Source organism: Dendropsophus ebraccatus, chromosome 4, assembly GCF_027789765.1.
Source record: "Dendropsophus ebraccatus isolate aDenEbr1 chromosome 4, aDenEbr1.pat, whole genome shotgun sequence".
In the NCBI taxonomy this organism is placed as follows: Eukaryota; Metazoa; Chordata; class Amphibia; order Anura; family Hylidae; genus Dendropsophus; species Dendropsophus ebraccatus.
In genome coordinates this window covers 84,992,560-85,014,107 of record NC_091457.1, presented here as the reverse complement: position 1 = coordinate 85,014,107, position 21,548 = coordinate 84,992,560, and the positions used below count along the sequence as shown (strand labels likewise).

At 41.6% G+C, this 21,548-nt stretch overlaps 1 protein-coding gene across 2 annotated transcripts in view; it reads right to left on the bottom strand.

Annotated features, from left to right (window-relative positions):
• Window positions 1–21,548, bottom strand: part of SLC7A9 (solute carrier family 7 member 9) — a 67,016-nt gene that overhangs the window by 10,432 nt on the left and 35,036 nt on the right. For both annotated transcript variants that reach the window (XM_069966186.1, XM_069966187.1), the window contains 5 exons: window positions 18,628–18,751; window positions 17,269–17,372; window positions 14,836–14,932; window positions 12,356–12,505; window positions 3,697–3,871 (listed from right to left, as the gene is read on the bottom strand). In XM_069966186.1, coding sequence (XP_069822287.1) covers window positions 3,697–3,871; window positions 12,356–12,505; window positions 14,836–14,932; window positions 17,269–17,372; window positions 18,628–18,751 — 650 coding nt within the window. The remainder of the gene's footprint in view (window positions 1–3,696; window positions 3,872–12,355; window positions 12,506–14,835; window positions 14,933–17,268; window positions 17,373–18,627; window positions 18,752–21,548) is intronic.

The following is a 21,548-nucleotide window of genomic DNA, read 5'->3' as shown; positions in this document are numbered from 1 at the left end:
GGTTGCTCTTAAAGGGACCCAGGTCGGCCTTAAAGAGACCAATTTCGCTCTTAAAGGGACCCATTCCGCTCTTAAAGAGACCCAGGTTGCTCTTAACCCTTTAAGGACGGGGCCACTTTTCGTTTTTGCGATTTCGGTTTTTCCTCCTTGTGTTTAAAAGGCCATAGCAGTTGCATTTTTTCACCTAGAAACCCACATGAGCCCTTATTTTTTGCGTCACTAATTGTACTTTGCAATGACAGGCTGAATTTTTGCATAAAGAAAAAAATTCAAAGTGTGGTGAAATTGAAAAAAAAAGCATTTCTTTTATTTGGGGGGATTGTGTTTTTATGCCATTTGCCCTGGGGTAAAACGGACTTGTTATGCATGTTCCTCAAGTCGTTACGATTAAAACGATATATAACATGTATAACTTGTATATTTTTGTATCTGATGGCTTGTAAAAAATTCTAACTATTGTTAACAAATATACGTTCCTTAAAACCGCTCCATTCCCATGCTTATAACGCTTTTATCCTTTGGTCTATAGAGCTGTGTCAGGTGTCATTTTTTCTGGATTTGATGCGACCAAAAATGCGCAATTTTGCACTTTGGGATTTTTTTTGCGCTTACGCCGTTTACCTTGCGAGATCATGAATGTGATAAATTAATAGTTCAGGCGATTACGCATGCGGCGATAGCAAACATGTTTATTTAATTATTTACTTTTATTTAAAACCTGGGAAAAGGGGGGTGATTCAAACTTATTAGGGGAGGGGGCTTTTTACTAAAAACAATATATATTTTTTTTTTTTACACATATACTAGAAGCCCCCCTGGGGCACTTCTAGTATATACACTTTGATCTCTCATTGAGAACTTTGCTGTATAGTTATACAGCAAAGATCAATGAGATCGGCACTCGTTTGCTTTCGGCCGTTTGCTTTCAGTGCCGAGCTGGGGACTGCGCCATCTTGGAGTGGTCCCCGGCCGGCTTCAGTAACGGCGAACTCACCCACTAGACACCAGGAAAATGCTGCATCCAGTAATCGGATGCAGCTGTCATGTTTGACAGCTGCATCTGATTACTGTATTAGCGGGCACAGCGATCGGACTGTGCCCGCTAATACCCGCGGTCCCGGGCTACAAGGGGCACCCGGAACCGCGGCGGTTCATAGCGATTTGAACACCTCTTACGGGCGCATGACGTACGGGGTCCAGGACAGATCTTGGATTAAAAGCAGCTATCCGAAGGTACAAATGGTTTGGGGGGGGGGGGGGGGGAACAGATTTTGGGTATAGAATCGCTTTAAAGGGAATCCGTCAGCTCCTGGGCCCTATCTGCGGTGTTGACAGTGTGCTGTAGCTGGCAGCCCCCAGTGAGCATGGTGCCTTTTTGGTAATTTTCCGTGCAGCGGATTATGTACAATCTTATGTCTCCTACTGTCACAGAGCAGTTGTTCGTGCCACACTTGTCATGCATCCTCCTCCCTCTTCATGAATAATCAATGCTGCCTGGCTTCCTCTGTTAGATTGCAGATCAGTCCTCTGTAGGAAGGTTATATATGAAAGAATCTTTCCTCTGTAATGTGTTGGAGCTGTAGTCTAGGGGTAACTCGCCTGTCTAGAGACCCGACAGCAGTTCATTCTCTGGTTTGTATCCCCTGATGGAAGTTAAATAGATGTCTTTTTTTTCCTCATTATTGTATAATTTTTTTAAGGCTATGTTCACACACACAGTATTTTGGTCAGTATTTTGCAACCAAAACCAGAGGTGGATTGAAAACACTGAAAGGCTATGTTCACACACTGTTGAAATTGAGTGGATGGCTGTCATTTAATGGCAAATAATTACTGTTTTTTTAAAACGTCCGATATTTGCCATTAAATGACAGCCATCCACTCAATTTCAACAGTGTGAGAACATAGCCTTTCTGTGTTCTCAATCCACTCCTGGTTTATGTTGCAAAATACTGACCAAAATACTGAGCAAAAATACTGTGTGTGAACATAGCCTTAAAAATGATACAATAATGAGAAAAGAAAAAAAAGGCATCTATTTAATTTCCATCAGGGATTCGAACCAGAGAATGAACTGCTGTCGGGTCTCTAGACAGGTGAGTTACCCCTAGACCACAGCTCCAACACATTAGGACTGATCTGCAATCTGACAGCTGAGCGAGCAGGAGGCCGGGCAGCATTGATTATTCATGAAGAGGGAGGAGGATGCATGACAAGTGTGGCACGAACAACAGCTCTGTGACAGTAGGAGACATAAGATTGTACATAATCCGCTGCACGGAAAATTACCAAAAAGGCACCATGCTCACTGGGGGACTGCCAGCTACAGCACACTGTCTACACTCCTCAGGTAGTGCCCAGGAGCTGTCAGATTCCCTTTAAGCACCCAGACGTTTTCTGTTATCTATTTGTCACAATATAAAGAAAACAAAATGTTCAAAGTCGTAGGCCTGTTCTTTACATGAAATGATGCAAACACTCAAAAGCAATTAAAATCCATTTAAAGAGAACCAATCATGCATAAAAATTTTTTCCCCCTAATTATATGTAAATTATTATATTATTAATATTTGTAAATATGTTTAATTATTTGAAATGGCCGCGTTTTTGAATTATCCACTTTTTCCTTTCCTGTCTCGCGCCGGATGTTTTCAAAAGAGCCGTCGCGAGACAGGAAGCTCCCGTCATGCATTGCAGCAGCAGGGTCGGACGCAGCAATCTTGATTACGCCACTTGCGTTCCAACGGTGGAACGTAATTAATGTAATCAAGTTGGCAGCGCCCGGCCTTCCTGCACCGAACAAGAGTATTAGCTAAAGTATAAGATACAGACTGCAAAGGCAGTGTGTATCTTCATTGTGTATATTTATGAAGACACAGACTGCCTTTGCAGTCTGTCTCTTATACTTTACCTAATCCTCTTGATCGCTGCAGCAAGGCCGGGCGCCGTCATCTTGATTACGTCACTTACGTTTCACCACTGGAACGCAAGTGACGTCATCAAGATGGTGGCACCCAGCCTTCCAGCGCCGAAAAAGAGAATTGGGTAAAGTATAAGATACAGACTGCAAAGGCAGTCTGTATCTTCATAGATAGACTTAGGGAGAGATATACTTTGATAATAGGGACAGTGAGTTTTAGGTGATAGGTTCTCTTTAATTCTAGGTTGTAAGGTAGCAAAACATGAAAATGCCAAGCATGGGTGAATACTTCTGCAAGTCACAGTAAAATATTACTATACATGCTAATTACTGTGTTCCAGTTTAGAAAGAGGGAAATGTCTATATTAAAGGGGTTATCCGGCGCTAGCAACATTTTAACATGTTGCTCCCATATAAGGAAACATAAATATTATATCCTTACCTGTCCACATTCCTCAGTGTCCTGAGGGGTGGCCGGTGCCCCCCACTGACTGTAGCCATTGCTACTTCAGAGACAAGCTTGCCTCGGCAGTAACAGCCTGTTCAGCCAATCACTTGCAAGTCTGTCTTGGAAGTAGCAGCACCTGCAGTTAGCGGGGAACACCAGTGACACTGCAACAGGATACCAGGGGAGTACAGAGAAGTAAGCATATAATGTTTATTTTTCTTATATGGCAGCAACATATAAAAAATTTGGTAGCGCAGGAAATCCCCTTTTAAATCATTATTCAATGTAGAACTAACAAGGTGACACAGCTGTATTTGCTTTCACTTACTTGTTATTTTCCGGGCCCATTTTACCTTATAGTGCACAAATGGGAAGTATACAATAAGGCCACTCAAAATGAAGATCACGCAGTAGAGATAGGCCCACTCAGGCTCACCAATGATGGGTGCCAGCACCAGATATACAGAGACCAGGACCATCACAATGGGGATAACAATTGGGATCTGAATTGAAGAAATAAGAGAAGGTAGATTAGAGATGCAATATCGGAATTCATATGTTAGTTTTGTTTTGTTTTTTTAATTGATCCAAATTGCTGTGCTTTCCCTTACAATGTGACTATTAAAGGGGTACTCCAGTGGGGCGGCTATTTTGAGATCTGGCCGGGTAGGAGGTGGCTGAGAGAAAAGACGTCCACTCACGTCCCTGGATCCAGCGGCGGGTCCCGTATCGCGGCGCTCCGGTCCCCGGCCGCTTCCTGGTGTCTGACACGGGCTCCAGACGTGACGTCTCAAGTCCGCTCAGCCAGTCAGTGACAGAGTAGGAATCTGAGCGGACTTGAAACGGATCCCACCTCTGGCACTGACTGGCTGAGCAGACTTGAGACGTCACGTCTCGAGCCCGCTTCAGACACCAGAAAGCGGAGGTGAGTGGACGTCTTTTCTCTCAGCCACCTCCTCTTCGGCCAGATCCCAAAATAGACTCGTCCACCCCCCCACCCCCACCCCCGCTGGAGTACCTCTTTTAAGAGAAATTATAAGCAGATTAGACGCATTTAACCTGCTGATATGTCCCTAAGTGCACCAATCTGCCCTGGCTGTCCTGCCACTTCTAATAAATGTCAGCAGAACTAGCAGAATGGTTCACGTAGGGCGGTAGTGCTTCCCCCAGTGCACCAAACTGTCTCATTAGCATAGAGGTTAAACTACAGACTGCACAATAACGGCACCAAGGATAAAGGTAAGACACTTACCTTTATCCTCAGTGCCCCGTGTGCTATAGGGACATAACAGGTTAGATGTGTGTTTTCCTTTAAGAGTAATACCAGCCATACACAGACATTAGAACAATAACTAGCTTGATTATTGTCTTTCATACATTTTTTTCTGGTTTCTTGTGCTGGGCAGTTTAGTAAATGTAAATAATTTAGTGCAGAATACTGTGACAATATAATTAGGAAATTGTTCAGCAGAGAGTATGGAGATATATATATATATATATATATATATATATATATATATATATATATATATACACAATGAGAAGTACTAACTACATACTGTACTCTGTTGAGTGCCAGCAAATACTTTCCATGTCATGCACTGAAGCAACTATGTTTAAGGGCCCTATTACACCAAAAAATTATCTGACAGATTTTTTTTTTAAGCCAAAACCAGGAGTGGATTTGAAAAAGACGAGGAACCTTAGGGTCTTATTACACAAAGCGATTTTTAACGATTAGCGACCAACGATTAACGATCGCAAAGGAGATTGTTTATCGTTAACCTGAAATCATTCATCATATTACACAGAACGATGGTTGTTAGATACGATCGTTATTGCGATCATTACTATGATCGTTTATTCCTACTGATCTCAGGAAAACAATGGCCAATGTGCTATTACACCGAAGGATTAGTGAAAAAATGTGGAACTTGAGCGAACGAATGTGAAATTACAGCGAACGATTAACGATAATTTTAGGTTCAGATCTAAATCAATGATCAACAACATACGAACGATTTTTCGATCGTTGCCTGCAATTACACAGAACGATTATCGTTTAAATTAGAACGATATAAAGATTTTTCGCACAATAATTGGCCCGTGTAATAGGGCCCTTAGTCTTTTCTTTATCACCTGTTCTGTTTATAGTCCATTCCTGGTTTTGGCTCAAAAAAATCTGTCAGATAATCTGTTGGTGTAATAAGGCCCTTACTTTAGTCACAGCCAGAGCTAAATTCTGAATTCTGCTCATTAAAGGGGTAGTTCAACAACAACAAAAATGTTTCAAATCAACTGGTGGCAGAGAGTGCCAGAGATTTGTAATTTACTTCTAATAAAAATCTCCAGTCTTCTAGTACTTATTAGCTGATGGATGTGGTGTATTATTTTGAGTCTGACATATTGCTCTCTGCTGCCACCTCTGTCCATGACAGAAACTGTCCAGAGCAGTAGGGAATCCCCATAGAAGATGTCTCCTGCTCTCCAGACTGGAAATAATACACCACTTCCTGCGGGACATACAGCAGCTGAAAAGTACTGAAAGATTTGAGATATTTTAATAGAAGTAAATTACAAATCTCTGGCATCATTTGATTTGAAAGATAACATTTTTGCTTAACTACCACCCTAATGGTTATCAGACAGCAGTGGGAATTTTATTAAACATGTGAGCAACTGTGAACTCATTACTTGAATGCAGATAACCTTTAGACAAGCAAAGTCTGCTTGAAGAATCCAACTAAATTTCAGGGCAGGATAAGAAAATCAGCATTTTACACAACGGTATTATGCACATTACGCCTTTAGAAGCTTTAAGGACATCCCTTCCTAAATGCATAGAGGCAATGATTTTGAGTTGGCTTCCTGGTACTAGGGTACCTATGGCCCACCAGTTAAGAACCAGGGTTTTATTACAACTTTCAGAATGCCCCACACCTACTGTATGAATCATTCAGGGTTTCTGACAGTACAGCCCCTTGTAACTTGGCCCCAGTACCTTACAGCTCCGGGCACAGCTCTCGATGCTGTGTCAGCAGTCTCCGTTGGGGCAGAAATATTAAGACCTTTATCTTAAATTGTCTGTCCCAGTAACTAGGCATAAGGGCGGAGGCACAGCTGCATGTAGTCACGCTGCCTTTGCCCTCTTATCAGCCACTCACACTTGACTGGCAGCCTTAGTGATGGGAAAAACTGTTTAAAGAATTCACTTTTATTAATATGCATAAAAATTGCCTGTATGGGCAAATGCCACAAAGTCATAGAAAGCAAAATGTTCCAAAAGTATAGGTATGTGGATACAAGATATGATAATGTCAACGAAAAAATGATATCACCTAGATTGTGAGTAAAACGGTGAGATTTTTTTCATCGATACTTTTGGAACATTGGTTTTTATGACCTCCTTTGTTTGCCAATATAGGCAATTTTAATGCATAGACCAAAAGCATGCAAATGCAAGAGATGAATCCAGCTCCAACCAGTGCGATAAAAATCCAAAATTTATTCACATGTAGAAAAAATACATAGATTTAAAAAACATGGACGTCCATACATGAAAACACCGACGCGTTTCAGAGTCTAAGCTCCTTAGTCATGGCCATGACTAAGGAGCTTAGACTGTGAAACGCGTCGGTGTTTTCATGTATGGACGTCCATGTTTTTTAAATCTATGTATTTTTTCTACATGTGAATAAATTTTGGATTTTTATCGCACTGGTTGGAGCTGGATTCATCTCTTGCATTTGCATGCTTTTGGTCTATTGTTCCTGGATGGGAGTCGGCCCATTTTCATCCGTGCTCCACCGAGGGTTGATATACACTGACTAAGGACATTTGGGTGAGCTGATTTTTCTTTTTGTTTGTTTTTGTCATTTTCCAATTTTAATGCATACCAATAAAAGTGGATACTTTAAACACATGTGTCAAACTTTAGAGCACATGTGTCAAACTCAGGCCCTCCAGCTGTTACAAAACTACAATTCCATCATGCCTGGACAGCAAGAGCTAAAGCTTTGACGGCCCAGGCATGATGGTAATTGTAGTTTTTTCAACAGCTGGAGGACCTTAGTTTGACTTCCCTGGTGTAGAGGATCCTGGTGGCTACAATCTGTAGGTCACAATCATCAGCCCTGAAGATCCATTAATAAATTCTTCTACAGTGCTGGTGAATAGCAGAAGATTTTGTTCAATTGTACTACAATTCCCAGAATGCACTGAGGGTCTGCAGCTGTTGTACATGGAGGCTCATAAATGCTCTGTACACATGATTAGAGATGATCGAACATCGGAAAACATCTTAGGTTCTATAGAACTCGAACTTGATTCACGATGCTTTCTCGGTCCGTGGGGAAGGAGGAGACTATTACCTAGGCTGTATCCCGGAATTCCAGGCGGTACCCGGGCTGTCTCCTCCTTTCCAACGGAATGGAAGGCATTGGGAATCAAATGCTGCAGGTTCGAAAAATGTTCAAGTTCGATTGAACCAGCAAAATCCCGAGGTTCGATCATCTCTACTCCTGACCCCATGCGCTTTCATATAGAAGATAGGCCCCCCTCTGTCTTGATATAGTAAAAGCCTATTGTAGTTAACACCCCCCCACACACTCAGTCAAGTATATTGTATCCTCCAAATTAGTCTCCCCTATGGGCGTTCCCCTTTAGTAGTCCCCCCCCCCAAGTATGTAGTATCCCAATGTAGTAGCCATCTCCCTGTTAGTGACCCCTTCCCCAACCAATGGCATCTCCCATTTTTGGCATCACCTACTCCAGTAGTTAGCACTCCCTCTCCCCCTTGCTCTGTCAAATACAGTGCCGCATTTAACTGTGTGTGCTTATCAGAAGAAAATCCAACATCCACTATTCTCAGAAGACTTTTTACAAGATTCTGAGGTGTCCATGTGAATTTCTGCACATTTGTCCAGTAGGGCATTAATAAGGGCCAAGTACTGATGTTAGATGTGAGACCCTGGCTTGCAAATATTGTTCTGTTTTATCTCAGAAGGTGTTCGGTGGGGCTGAGGTCAGCTCTCTGAGCAGGCCAGTCAAGTTCTTTAACACCTACTTCCCCCCAACCATGTCTTTATGGTCCTCAGTGCTTTGTGCACTGGGGAACAGTCATGCTAAAAAAGAAGTTTACAGTTGACATGCAGTCAGACAGTTAACATGCTCCTTTGTGCAAGCTCCCACTTTGCACACAAGTTTTTCATGCAAAACTGAACCTGCCCAATACTGCCACTGCACTGGCACGGGGATGATAAATCCCCCACTGTGTATTTCAGTTGAGAAAAAGGCTTCCTCTGTTATTCACATCAAAAGAAATCGTGCTGTGGCCCCTTCAGACTACAGCACTGCAGAAAAAAATGTATTCTGCAGCGCTTTACATAGCTGTCATTACTTATCATAGCTGTCAGTACTTTATCATATAAATGATAAGATTACCACAGCACTCCAGTTAATGTTAAAAAACAAACATGGTTTATTTAGTCCGAAACTGCTGCACTTTTTTTTTCTTTTTTTCAAAAACAGAAAAGACCCCAACATTCTCAAACCTTATCACCCCCATACCCTTCTCTCCTCCTAGGATACAGATTATACAATAAGTTGATGAGGCATTATAATATCACAGAATTAAGAAACAGAAGTGGCCCATGCAGAACTGTAAACTACCAGAGCCACACCTCTTTGACACTTTACTGCAGCATAAAATAGCAAATAATACAGAACGTCCAACTGACCCCCGACCCCCTTTACCTACTACCCTGGCACTGTGGGACAAAAAAGAAATTGAGATCCCTATTCTCTCCAGTATTTCTAAACCTTATAATACCATTCCCACATTTTCTTAGATTTCTTTGCTAGCATTTCCTCAAAATTCTTAACCTTAGAGACTAGTGCTTTTCATTCCTGAAAGGAGGGAGGATGGTTGCCTATCCATTTCCTTACTATCAACATTTTCTCACAGTTCATTAATCTATTTAAAATGTATTAGTGGCTCCATCCTCAACCATCCCCCCTAACACCATCTCTACGCTCTGAATAGCAGGGGCCGACTTAATCCTAATCTGCTGGAGCAATTATTGCCAAACCTTGTCTTGTTTGTTAATCTTTGGGTATGACCGTATTAAGTGGGCCAGATCTGCATTGCGTTCTTGAAATTTCTTACAGCTTAGATTGTCTCCGCTCCTAAACCTAGTTAACATTTTAGGAGACAAATATACCAATAAAATACCTTAAACAGCATGAGCCTGTGTGAGGGGCTAGGTGAACCCGACTTCAGATTCTTTACAATAGTATCCCATATGGGAGGCTGAATCTTCCCAACACTTTAGTAACATAGTAAAGGTTGAAAGAAGACAAGAGTCCATCAGGTTCAACCTAGGGAAACCCTACTGTGTTAATCCAGGGGAATTCTCTCTCAGGAGAGAATTTTTTTTTCTCCCTCAATAGTAACTTTCATATCTTTGAGATTAGTTTTCACCCTTCCACTTTAGTGTTATCAATTAAGAAATCTAAAACCTTGTTTGTCTACATTCTCAACACATCTTTCTCTTATGTCGAATGAAACGTGTAACATAACTGACTATACAAAAATGTTTGCATTATTGCCAAACCAAGTTTAATTTGGAGTGCCTCAAACTAAACTAGTACCCCATCAGCCCATAACTGTGACATATCTAAGAGCCCTTCAATTAAAAAAAATAAAAAAATATTCTTATACTTATTGCTGTTTTTGCTCATATAGAAAGTAAGTTTAGGGGAGGACTTCCACCTCAACAAACTCTGGGCCCTGCCAGAAAGAAAGTAGAGCCGAAGGTCTGGCAAGGACAGACCGCCCTCCTTTTGCATACAAAAGCTTTACCCAGGAGATGTATTTCGACCCCAGACCAAATTCCTACATTGTTCTCCATAAAAAAAAACTATCCACCCTATCAAACGCCTTTATGGCGTCTAGTGACAGGATGGAGGGGGCCCACGGCGGTCAACCTGGATATCGCAAAAGGTTCTTAAGATATCAAAAAATATACCTTCTGGGAACAAAGTCTGTCTGTTCCGGGCTGTGCCTATATCTTGCAATCACAGTTACGCAAGTATATTGGCCTATAAGATTCGATCTTTTGAGGATCTCTCCATTTTTTTAAAACTAGAACAATGTTTGCCTCCGTCATTGAGTCCGGCAAGATGCCCCTTTCACAGGATTAAAGACTTCCAATAAGATAAATTTATTTGTCCGTTGTATTGTCTTCTAGTTTTTTCTGCCAAATAAAACGATTATTGATAATCTGTATTTGTCTTTTTATATGTAACTTTTCTAATAAAGAATAATGAAAATAAAAAAGACTTCCAATAAGATCAGCATCAGGGCATCTCTGAACTTGCGGTATATTTCAAATAGTAGATCATCGGATCCAGGAGCAGACAAACCTGAGAAACTTCCAAGAGCCACCATCAGATCCATCAAACCTATTGATGCTTCAATTACTGCTTTTTGATCCCCTGAGGCTCTCAGAAGTTTACGTTTAAGAAAAAAATTAGCATAGTCTGGGGCAACTTCCGATTTATATAATTGTCCATAGAACTCAGTGATTCTCCCCCTTGTTTAAGCCTGATCACAAACAAAAACCCTCTGTCCACTAACAATAGAGGAGATATAATAATCCTCTGCCTGAGCTTTATGTAGGCTAGCTAATAATTTACCTGGTCTATCTGCCTCTACAAATTTCTTTTCCTTTATTAATAAGATGAGCTGAATACTTTGCCTGACACTCTAATTTTCTCTCCAGCTCTTTGAATTTTTTTCTTTTTATAAAGTATCTCCCTTCTAAGAATACCCCACAAAAAGGCCTTCAAGGAGTCCCAAACAATATGTAATGGTGCAGACTCTTTATTAAACTCCCAAAACTATATAATTTTCAGTTTAATTAGCTCTTTTCTATCTATGATATTTAACCAGTGTGGGTTAAATCTAAAGGGGGGTCTCCCAATCAATTTCTCAGGGACACAACAAATTTTAAACATCATTGACGAGTGGTCTGCCAGGGCTCTAGTTTCCTAAGCTTCTTTATCAGGGGGAGAGCACGCACATTACATAGTACAGAATCTATTCTCGAGGATGTGGTGGGTGGTGCTAAAGCATGAGACTACAGCTTGGTGATAGTATAATCTAGTAACATCTGCCTCCACAGTGTTGTACTAGTACAGCTGTTTGCAGGAAACCCTTTCCACCAATGCCATATGCATACAGCAGATATCAAGAAGTGGTTAAACTTTACTTAAACTTTTTCTTCTATTGCTTTGGTCATTGTTAATTGTAAACTGAGGCAATCACTAATAAAGAAGTCCGGTGAGGCTTACCTCCCTGGCTCCTGTGCTGGGGCTTGCTGTCATCCGCTCCGGTTCCTGGTCCCTGGCCGCTTCTAGGTCTGAGTGGGGACCTTGGATGTGACAAACAGCCAACAACCGAGGTAGGACCCCGCTATGGCCGCTGACTGGCTGAGTGGTCCTGACACTAACTGTCCCAACTCAGACTTAAAAGCGGCTGGGGACCGGGAACCAGAGCAGATGACAGTGGACCACAGCACAGGAGTCGGGAAGGTAGGCGCATGCTGTTATGTTCATCCATCTCCTACCTGGCACCTGCTTTAATCTTTTTTTTTTTTTCATAACTACCATTTTGTGCATATAACTCCTGTGCAAACCTTCTATATGTATTATCCTGCAGTAATGCTCCTTTCCCATCAGTCACCTGCTTCTTGCTTCTTCCAACGTTACACATGCGCCTGCATAGAGTATAAGGCTAAACAAATAAAACAATAGGTGCACCATGGGTGAATCAGCTAGACACAATGAGAGTAGTAGTAGTGGTGAGAATTATCCTCACATGCACCTGCATAGGAGCAATATACACAAAATGGTAAATTATTTGGTTATTTTTTTTATATTTTAGATAAGACCACTTTTATACTTTTTCTCTAATTAAACTTTACCTTAATTGGCCGCTTCATGTCTTTTTTTGTGAATCTCATGACTACAAGGCCAGCAATGGTTGCGCCGTAAAATAACCAGACAGCAAAGCTGAAGTAGTTAATGAGAGTGTTTATATCAGCCGGTATAATGTAAATCATTCCAATAATACCCTGGGAAAAGAAGATGATGAAGGTCAGGATTATACCGAAGTAAAGACAACAAGAAATTAGTCTGTACTGTCAACTAACGATGGAAAGACCACAATTACAGAATAGACAAAAAAACAAAAGGTGCAACAGCAACCCACAGGTGTAAGGCCTACCGTACATACTCCTCCCAGCGTACACACGGCAAACACCTACTCTGTAGATATTAAAAATTTAAATATAACATTTTTTTTTTAGAAAAGTGAGGATCTTAGCAAACTATTTGATCAAACAGAGTGTACCATGTCGCCACGTTAAGGCGTCCTCAAGACAGGGACCCTACTCTAGCATTTTCACACTAGCAATGGCCTCTCCTGGGCTTTAATAAGCCTACAACTGGGCAGATAGGAACCAAATGACCTCTTTTATAGCAGCCTTGGGACATGGGTGGAGTGCAGGCCAACAGGAGGCAGCCACACCCCCCACATTCAACAGAAAAAAGAGAAATTTTGGCAGTACATCTATGACTCTGTTCACGCTGTTGCACCTTTTGTTTTTTGTCTGTACTTAAGCCACAAGCAGCGTGCAACCTGCAGTGTGAACAGAGTCATAGATGTGCTGCCAAAATTTCCCTTTTTTCTGTTGAATGTGGGGGGTGTGGCTGCCTCCTGTTGGCCTGCACTCCACCCATGTCCCAAGGCTGCTATAAAAGAGGTCATTTGGTTTCTATCTGCCCAGTTGTAGGCTTATTCAGCCCAGGAGAGGCCATTGCTAGTGTGAAAATACTAGAGTAGGAAGTAAGAAAGATGCATTATTATACTCAAAAATTATTTCTTTTGTTTCTACCACTAAACCTATTAATAGAATGAGAAAATTTTTCAAAATCCTCAATATACACCTGTACATGCACATATACACTGCCTGTTATTGCTTACTTTTGCAGCACTGCCTATCCTGAGGTGCTAATGTAAGTATACTTTAACCCCTTCTATGTCTCCCCCTCAGATCACAGAGACTCCACGCCTTGTAGATTGCCTCAGACGCCATCTGTGATCTTAGTGGGAGACACAGAAATGCAGACCTGCCAAACCAGAAAGTGAGAGCAGGACACGGCAGTGCCAAGATTAATCCAGCAGATCTCTTTAAACCTATTGAATCTACCTGAAAGTAACTCTTCTCCAATATGTTATGCCTAGTGCAGGAGCTGAGGAGGCTGAGCAAAGTCACCAAAGAATGAATCCCTATGTCCATAACTTCGAGCCCTGTACTACATATAGCAGACTGTCTTAGTTTCGCTCAGAATGTTAATTTTAGCACCAGTGATTAGAGATGAACAAATATACAGTAATAAAAAAAAGCGAATCGCTTTATTTTCCGGCTTATCAGCTGCCTTTTAGTGCATTTAGTGCATTCAGTGCTGCTCTGTGCTACTCCCTCCCGGGTGCCTGAAAGAGTTGGATCCAGTCCTGGGAAACTTCTCCCTGTTTCCCAGGACTGGATCCAGCTTTTCTCGGAATCCGGAGAGGCACTGAATAAAAAGGCAGCCAGCTGATAAGCTTACTGCCAAGCTATCCCAGCAATTCACTTCCTTATTACAGTATTTCCCTGCGTATAAGACTACTTTTTAACCCAGGAAAATCTTCTCAAAAGTCACGGGTCGTCTTATAGGTTAGGTGCTGAAAAACTTTGGACTGGAGAATATAGTGGAGGTGGTGGGGGGAATCAAAAACGGCCTCATCTCCGCCTTATGCAGTGACTGTATGAAGGGCAGAGCAAGCTATAGGCGTCCGGGATATATATATATATATATATATATATAAAAAAAAAGATACAGTAGAGTGGCGCTGTGCCCAGAAAAACACACCTCTTCCATCCATCTGGCCGCCCTTGTATTACTGTACCTCCTTTGCCTCTCAGATCTTGCTGCTGTCTGATGTTTGTTATTAGATTTTATTTGGTGTTGGAAGAGGGATAGTCTTACACAGTGAGTATATCCCAAACTCTATATTATAACTGGAAAAGTTGGGGGTCGTCTTATATGCTGGAAAATACGGGTACTTTATATTTGCTCATCTCTATCAGTGATTACTACAAACCCGACTGGCTTTGTGCAACCTGATAGCCAGTACTGTAATACAGCTAAGTGTGTTAAGTATGTTTGGCATTATTGCAGATTCAGAACCAGCAACTGAATGAAGAAAACATCACTAAAATGTTTTGCTTCTGTTTTTCTAGGTTTTCCTGCAGTTCCCTGATGGGATCTGATACTAAAATAAGTAAAATATGGTGGTTTTATACACTGAATGTTCAAACTGTGGCGCATAAACATTATCTCACATTATCTCATAACCTACATAAGTCACAATGGCCGGCATCGGGGTCAGTCTCTTGACACTGATGTATGACAGGAATTTCAGCATATGTCCTTCACGGCCAGCTACGTACGAAAGCCTGAGGAAAGTCAACAATTTATACTTATTAATTTTCATTACACATTTTATACCTACCCTGTTTCCCTGATAATAAGACCTAGTAGAGGTTTTTCTGAATTGGTAAATATGAGGCGTCCCCCAAAAGTAAGGCCTAGCAAAGTTTTTGTTTGGAAGCATGCCCACTGAACAGAACACCATGGAATGCAGCTGTGATTTTTAGCCTGCCCCCGGTGTCCCCTACCTTCACCGTCTGTTTCAGAGCTGCTGCATGCAGGATTGAAGACCGTCACCTGCCCCCAACCCCAATGCTCCCTTCCACAGCCATTACTTGTAAATGTGTAGGGAAGGTATCGCCTGCCACCATCCCCCTTGTCCCCTACAGCAAGATGGGGTCATCTACCATTAATCTGTTGCCTGCAGCCATACTGTACGCTGTCCCTGCTGTGCTGTACAAGTGTGCTGTAGTAAGCGCCCTCTGGTGGAGGGAAGCCACCATACTATACGCTCTGGCCCTGCTGTGCATGTGACATTTAAATACTTCATAGAAAATGTCATCCCCTGAAAATAAGACCTAGCGCATCTGTGGGAGAAAAATTAATATAAGACACTGCTTATTTTCAGGGAAACTCATGAGTACATCTTAACCTTAAGAGGAAGGCAAAAAGTTAAATATAAAATATAAAAATATAAAAAAGATAAAAAGAAAATATAAAGCGCCTACGGCCAATTCACACTGTGTTTTTGTGTATATTACAGGTCTGTAAAATGTTGTCAATTAAGCATACAGCAGAAAAAAGAATTTAAATTGCAATTGTGAAGAATATGGACAGTCTTGTTTGTATTCATATAAGGTTTTAAGTGATATATATATGGTGTGCTTTTTTATGTATATTTACACCATATACAGTATTTCATATATTAGTGTACTATTTTTGGTGTAGACCTCTGTAAAACTTTTGGCTTCACATAGGGGCTGATTCATGGATTGATAGTGTTCAATGTTGGTTAGCATAGAGTCGGTTGTCTCTGATCACCTTCTGGAGAAAACCAAACTGCACTCTCCAAGGGTCAGCTAGCATGGAACTGCCAAGGAGGCTGTCGCACCTTCCAGACACCTTTAGACAGACCTGCTGACTCCATGACCAGCACAGGGAATCTCTGTCAGAAAATGGACAAGAATATGGAATCTTCCATAACTTGCTCCAAATAAAACGGTTAGCTACAAAACCAGATTCATAGCTTCGGGTATGATGGGGACATCACAGGTCCAAACATGGTCTGTCAACCTGTCCTCGTCATCACATAAAAGGGATCTCATGTTCCGAAGGTCCAGGGCATATTGTGCCTGATATAAAAGGAATCGGTGACATATGAATCATCAGTTATGAAGAAGGGCTGGGGCCCATATCTTTACCAGGGCACCCGGTATGTATTATTTTGATATGTTCAGGCATGTTCTCTTGATGGCTGAAGGGGAGGCAGCATGGGTAATAAAGAGTCAGAGATGTGAGGTGAAGCCCATCAGGCCAGCCCCTTAGAAAGAATTAGATAGACTTCTGTAAGAATTTTCAGTGCCACAAAGTTGGAGATCCAATCAAATTGGTTTGTGCACCATTTTCTATGCCCAGTCCCCTGGGAAGGACCTATACAATGTAGCTCTATGCTAGGTATCCGAACTTTCTTATTTTTCCATTTAGTTATTATAATTGTTAGCTTTTCTGTATGTCTTTGGTTAGCCATCTTTCGTAACCCAAGTACTGTAAATTTGTATGCACTGAACCTAAAAGTTTGATGGTTTGTCTTGTACCCGAACCTAGTTAGCTCTGTGAAGAAGTGTGTGCGGCCGTATGTGTGGCTTACTCTACCATGTGGGTGTGTTTGCTTGTGAGGGGTACATTTTTAGGGGCCTCTGTCTCCCCTATAATGTAACAGGCAGGATGGTGCCAGCAAAGTCTTGTGTTTGTGTGTCTGGCAGCGGTCAGTAGGTCACGTGTATGACAGTAGCTGGTGGGTCCTAAAACAACTAAGTTTTGTGTTTGTGTTGGTCTGTGGGCACTGTTATGTGACAGCAATATTTTTATTTTTTGTACTGTAACACTTTCTAATGGCTGTTATCCAGCTTTTCCAGAACCCTGAACAGTGAGTCCACCTAGTTATGCATTGATAAATTCTCAATCCTGCGTCACTAAATAACTAGGCAGGTTTAATCTTTGGGAACTATGGTCATAACTATTGCCCAATTTTCCCACAGATTTAACTTGGCAATATTCAGACTATGATATGCAACCGGGATAGAATATAGAATGAATGAGCAATGGTCTCTTGTGCCTGGTGTAGGCAGCAGTTATCACCTACCTGCCAGCGGTGAAGCAGGTTCCATTTGCAGACCCCAGGGTTGAAAATGCCACAAACAAGGGAACCATCCAGGCTGCTGGATACAAAACACGATTTCCAAAGGTCTGCAAGACAGATTACGTAAAGCTTACAATATATATCCCAACCTAAGCATTCTGCTGTGATTTGTAATTATGACTGTTTATCTCCTGTTCTTAGCAGCTCACAATCCAGTCTATGAAATAGTTACAGTATGTGATTGATACTGCCTATGTGTGACTACAACCTGGGGTCTCCAGTTCTGAATGGTAATGCCTAGTACAGGCCTAACCTGTGTGACTAGAATTCACTCTTTAATGTTCCTTGAATCTCACTGTCATGCAGTGCTTCCCTCAGGTCCTATACTATACAACTGTACACTACATCAGTTTTTAGGACCACCTTGGCACTGACTGGACTGATGCTTTTGCTTCTCCTTGTGCCTGTATCCTTGGCTATGTAGCCATTCTCCCGGACACTGATGAGCTACAATTTGTGGTGGCCAGAACCTTATATTTAGCCAGGACTCATGGGGGGAAGCTTGCAGCTGTTTAGGAGCTTAGAGGGGTGTTGACTCTTTGTACCAGAGAATAAAATAGTTAATAATAAAAAAATATGATTATCTGGGAATTAATAATAATAGAATATGATTATCTGGGAACAGTCTGATATTATGTAACAGAGAGCAAGTGCTTGTTCATTGCCTGGTCAGGATTTTTTGATCCATACAAAAATCAATGGCTGCCAATCGAGCCATGTAATAGGCTCTGTACATGAGCACTGATCTAAGAGATCTGATCCAGTTTACAGCAAGGTGTCAGGGCATGTAATGTCTTTTAGACATTATGGTGCATTTACACAGAGAAATTTACCTGACAGATTTTTTAAGCCAAAGCCAGGAATGGATTTGAAAAGAAGAGAAATGTCAATCTTTCCTTTATGACCTGTTTATAGTCTGTTACTGGCTTTGGCTTCAAAAATCTGTCAGATAAATCTCTCTGTGTAAATGCACCATAAGTTAGTACTGTGCCTTCATGGTGTTTGATAAATCAGACGTGGTTAGACACCTATTAGTTGGCCTATTTTATGCTGCAGTTTTGGCAAACAATGTCTTATTTGAGCCATTCTATATTACTGCTAAGCCATGTCTCCTTTCAACTAAAACACACTTGCTGAGCGAAGTAAAAAAAAGTGTCTAAAGAACATAATAAATGTGGTACAAAGTATGGACCCCAGGTTTTTTTTTGTAACAGTAAATCTACACCACTGAATTTATAGGATTTCCACATTGCATATTGGATGAACCAAAGGGGAAGCAAAGTCCTAGCCTGGACCACTTACCACAGCAACAGCTGGAGACTGAAGAAGCTCAGTGGGGGTCATTACAGTGTAATAGGCAATATTGATTAGCAGATAACAGGCCATGACCAAAGGGATCCCAAATATGATGGCTAAAGGAAGATTCCTGCACACACAAAAAAAAATAGAAATAATATTAGCCTGTAAAAATGATAAACATATTTCTGTTTGACAAACTTTCTAATTGAAAACATATGATGTACTAAAAAAAGTTACCACTAGGTGTCAGCGCATGCACATTGACCTTACACATTCTGGTACATAGTTCTACATCTTGAGTGTAATGTTGCAGTAAATTTATTATATATATCTTAATATGCCCTCATGTTGTGTGTAAATTATATGAAGGTAACGCAAGATGCCACCAAGTAGATAAGACATTCCATCCAGTTAATGTTTATGGAGTAAACTGAGGTAATTCAGGGCACCTGGCCAGTACCTCACGAGTGGTCTGACCTTGACAACCTTGAACATTGAGCATGTCAACACTGCTTGATTGTAACTTTGTATCTCTCAGGTAAGGATGTTACATGGATGTAAGTTTCTTTTTTAAATATATTTTTATTAGATTTTCAAAATTTCTTTTAACATCATACCAGTTGTATCACTCAGAAGCCCTCTACAAAAAAAAAGCATTTGAAGACTTGAGATATTCCAAACAAACAGGAATACAGCACACAGGACCGAACCCTCAGACTGCTCTAAGGGTATGTGCAAACTTCGAAAAATAGATGGAAAATCTGTTGCGGAATCCGCCGCTGGCGCCTGCTCTCGGGCTGCAGCGTGTTCATTCTGTGGACAGACTACGGAATCCGTCTGTGCATAGAATGGAATCTATGACACGGACGGAGACGCACACGCCTGCCTTGGTCCACAAGTGGGCGTGAGCAGCAGATTTCGCAACGGATTTTGCGTCTATTTTCCGAAGCGAGCACGTACCCTCATACAGAATGATTTCGAAGAAACATATAACTCAAAACCCCTTCCGCCCACCCAACTGCCCCAATGCTCGCGAGAAGGCCCCCCCAGCACCACTCTAATCCAAGTATAATCAGAATAATCGTAACAGTCTACATGTCCCAGCTAAAGGGCATGTGGCATCACCTTTACTCAGAGGGAAGTTTCCATTTGCCAGTCAGGTCTGCCTTCAAATACCACTGTAAAACAAAATTGCTTCATAACTTGCACAATTTCTGCCGGTTTAGGAAATGCGCAAGATTTCCATTTCTTAATAAAGGACCGCACTTTTTTCTCTTTTTGTTGTTCTGTGTCTAATTGATCCATTCTAAGGTTATATTTTATTTGCCCCCAAACCTCTGAGACTGCTGGAAGGGAGGGTTGCAACCACTTGTCCAAAAGGCATCATTTTGCAACCAGGATTATATTATGCATAATGGTGTATTTACACAGACAGATTTACCTGACCGATTTATAAAGCCAAAGACAGGAACAGACTATAAACAGGTCATAAAGGAAAGATTGAGATTGAGATAAATCTCTCTGTGTAAAGGCCCCGTAAGACATAGGTTTATCCTCGAGAGAGATGTGCAAAATCAATTTGATCAACATTCAACAACCCATGCTGTAGATCAGTACCCGGGGCCTGACATTTCAGTCTGGATTAGTAGGTGACCTAGGTAATAAGAACCAATATGTGGCATGATGGATAATTTAAAAGTGCCTTTCCCATCACTTAACCACAGCCTTACAAACCTCCACCACCTCTTAAGGATCATGTCAGCAAGGTCAGTCACCCCTAACTTCCTCTCCCAATACTCAAACATAGATGGGGAAGTTGGGACCAGGGCATCCCTCTTTAGGTCGTGATAGAGAAAAGAGAGAGAGGCTTCTTCACTGACCACATAACTATACAACAGCCTGACACTAATCTCCTTCGACCAGTTCCTAAGCTGCGAGAGTAGAAAGGATGTCACCTGACAGCATGGGAGGAAATGTCCCGGGCCCATCCCCTTTTTAAGTTGTAGCTCAGGAAGCGTAAGCAACCTAAGTTCAGTTTCATGAAGAATGTCCTGTACTGCAAGTAGACTCCTCGATTTCCAATCTAATAATAACTTATTTGCCCTACCCTCCGGGAATTCAACATGGTCCCACAGCCCCATGAATTTACTGCCCTGAAACAACAACTTAAAGGAAGTCCTAACTGATTTCCAGGCAGCAATTAGAGGTGGCCACTAGAGATGAGCGAGCTGGGTCCGGGTTCGAGTCGATCCGAACCCGAACAATCAGCATTTGTTTAGCGGGGGCTGCTGAACTTGGATAAAGCCCTAAGGCTATGTGGAAAACATGGATATAGTCATTGGCTGTATCCATGTTTTCCAGACAACCTTAGAGCTTTATCCAAATTCAGCAGCCGCCACTAATCAAATGCCAAACGTTCGGGTTCGGATGGACTCGAACCCGAACCCGGTTCGCTCATCTCTAGTGGCCATGGAGCAGCCAATGCCACCTCTAAAGCCACACTGGAGAATCGCCCATTCCCCCTGAACCAATTAATAATATGTCTCAAGACAAACAAGGTTATACAATCTTATGGCGGGCATGTTAAGGCCCCCTTTGTCTTAAGATAAGACAATAAGCAACGCACGGTTTCCTATTATACATGGATGTAAGTTTTACTGAAGTATAGAGGCAGGGACATCTCACAGCCATGACAGAGGCCTCATCTCATATCTGAGACTTGTCCTGGCTGAACGGGACCTCCCAGTCTAAGTGTTACTTTGATGTTGTACAGTCATGGCCAAAAGTTTTGAGAATGACGCAAATATTATATTTTCACATGATCTGCTGCCCTCTGGTTTTTATGTGTGTTTGTTAAATGTTTTTATCACATACAGAAATATAATTGCAATCATATTATGAGTAAAAAAAAAGCTTATATTGAC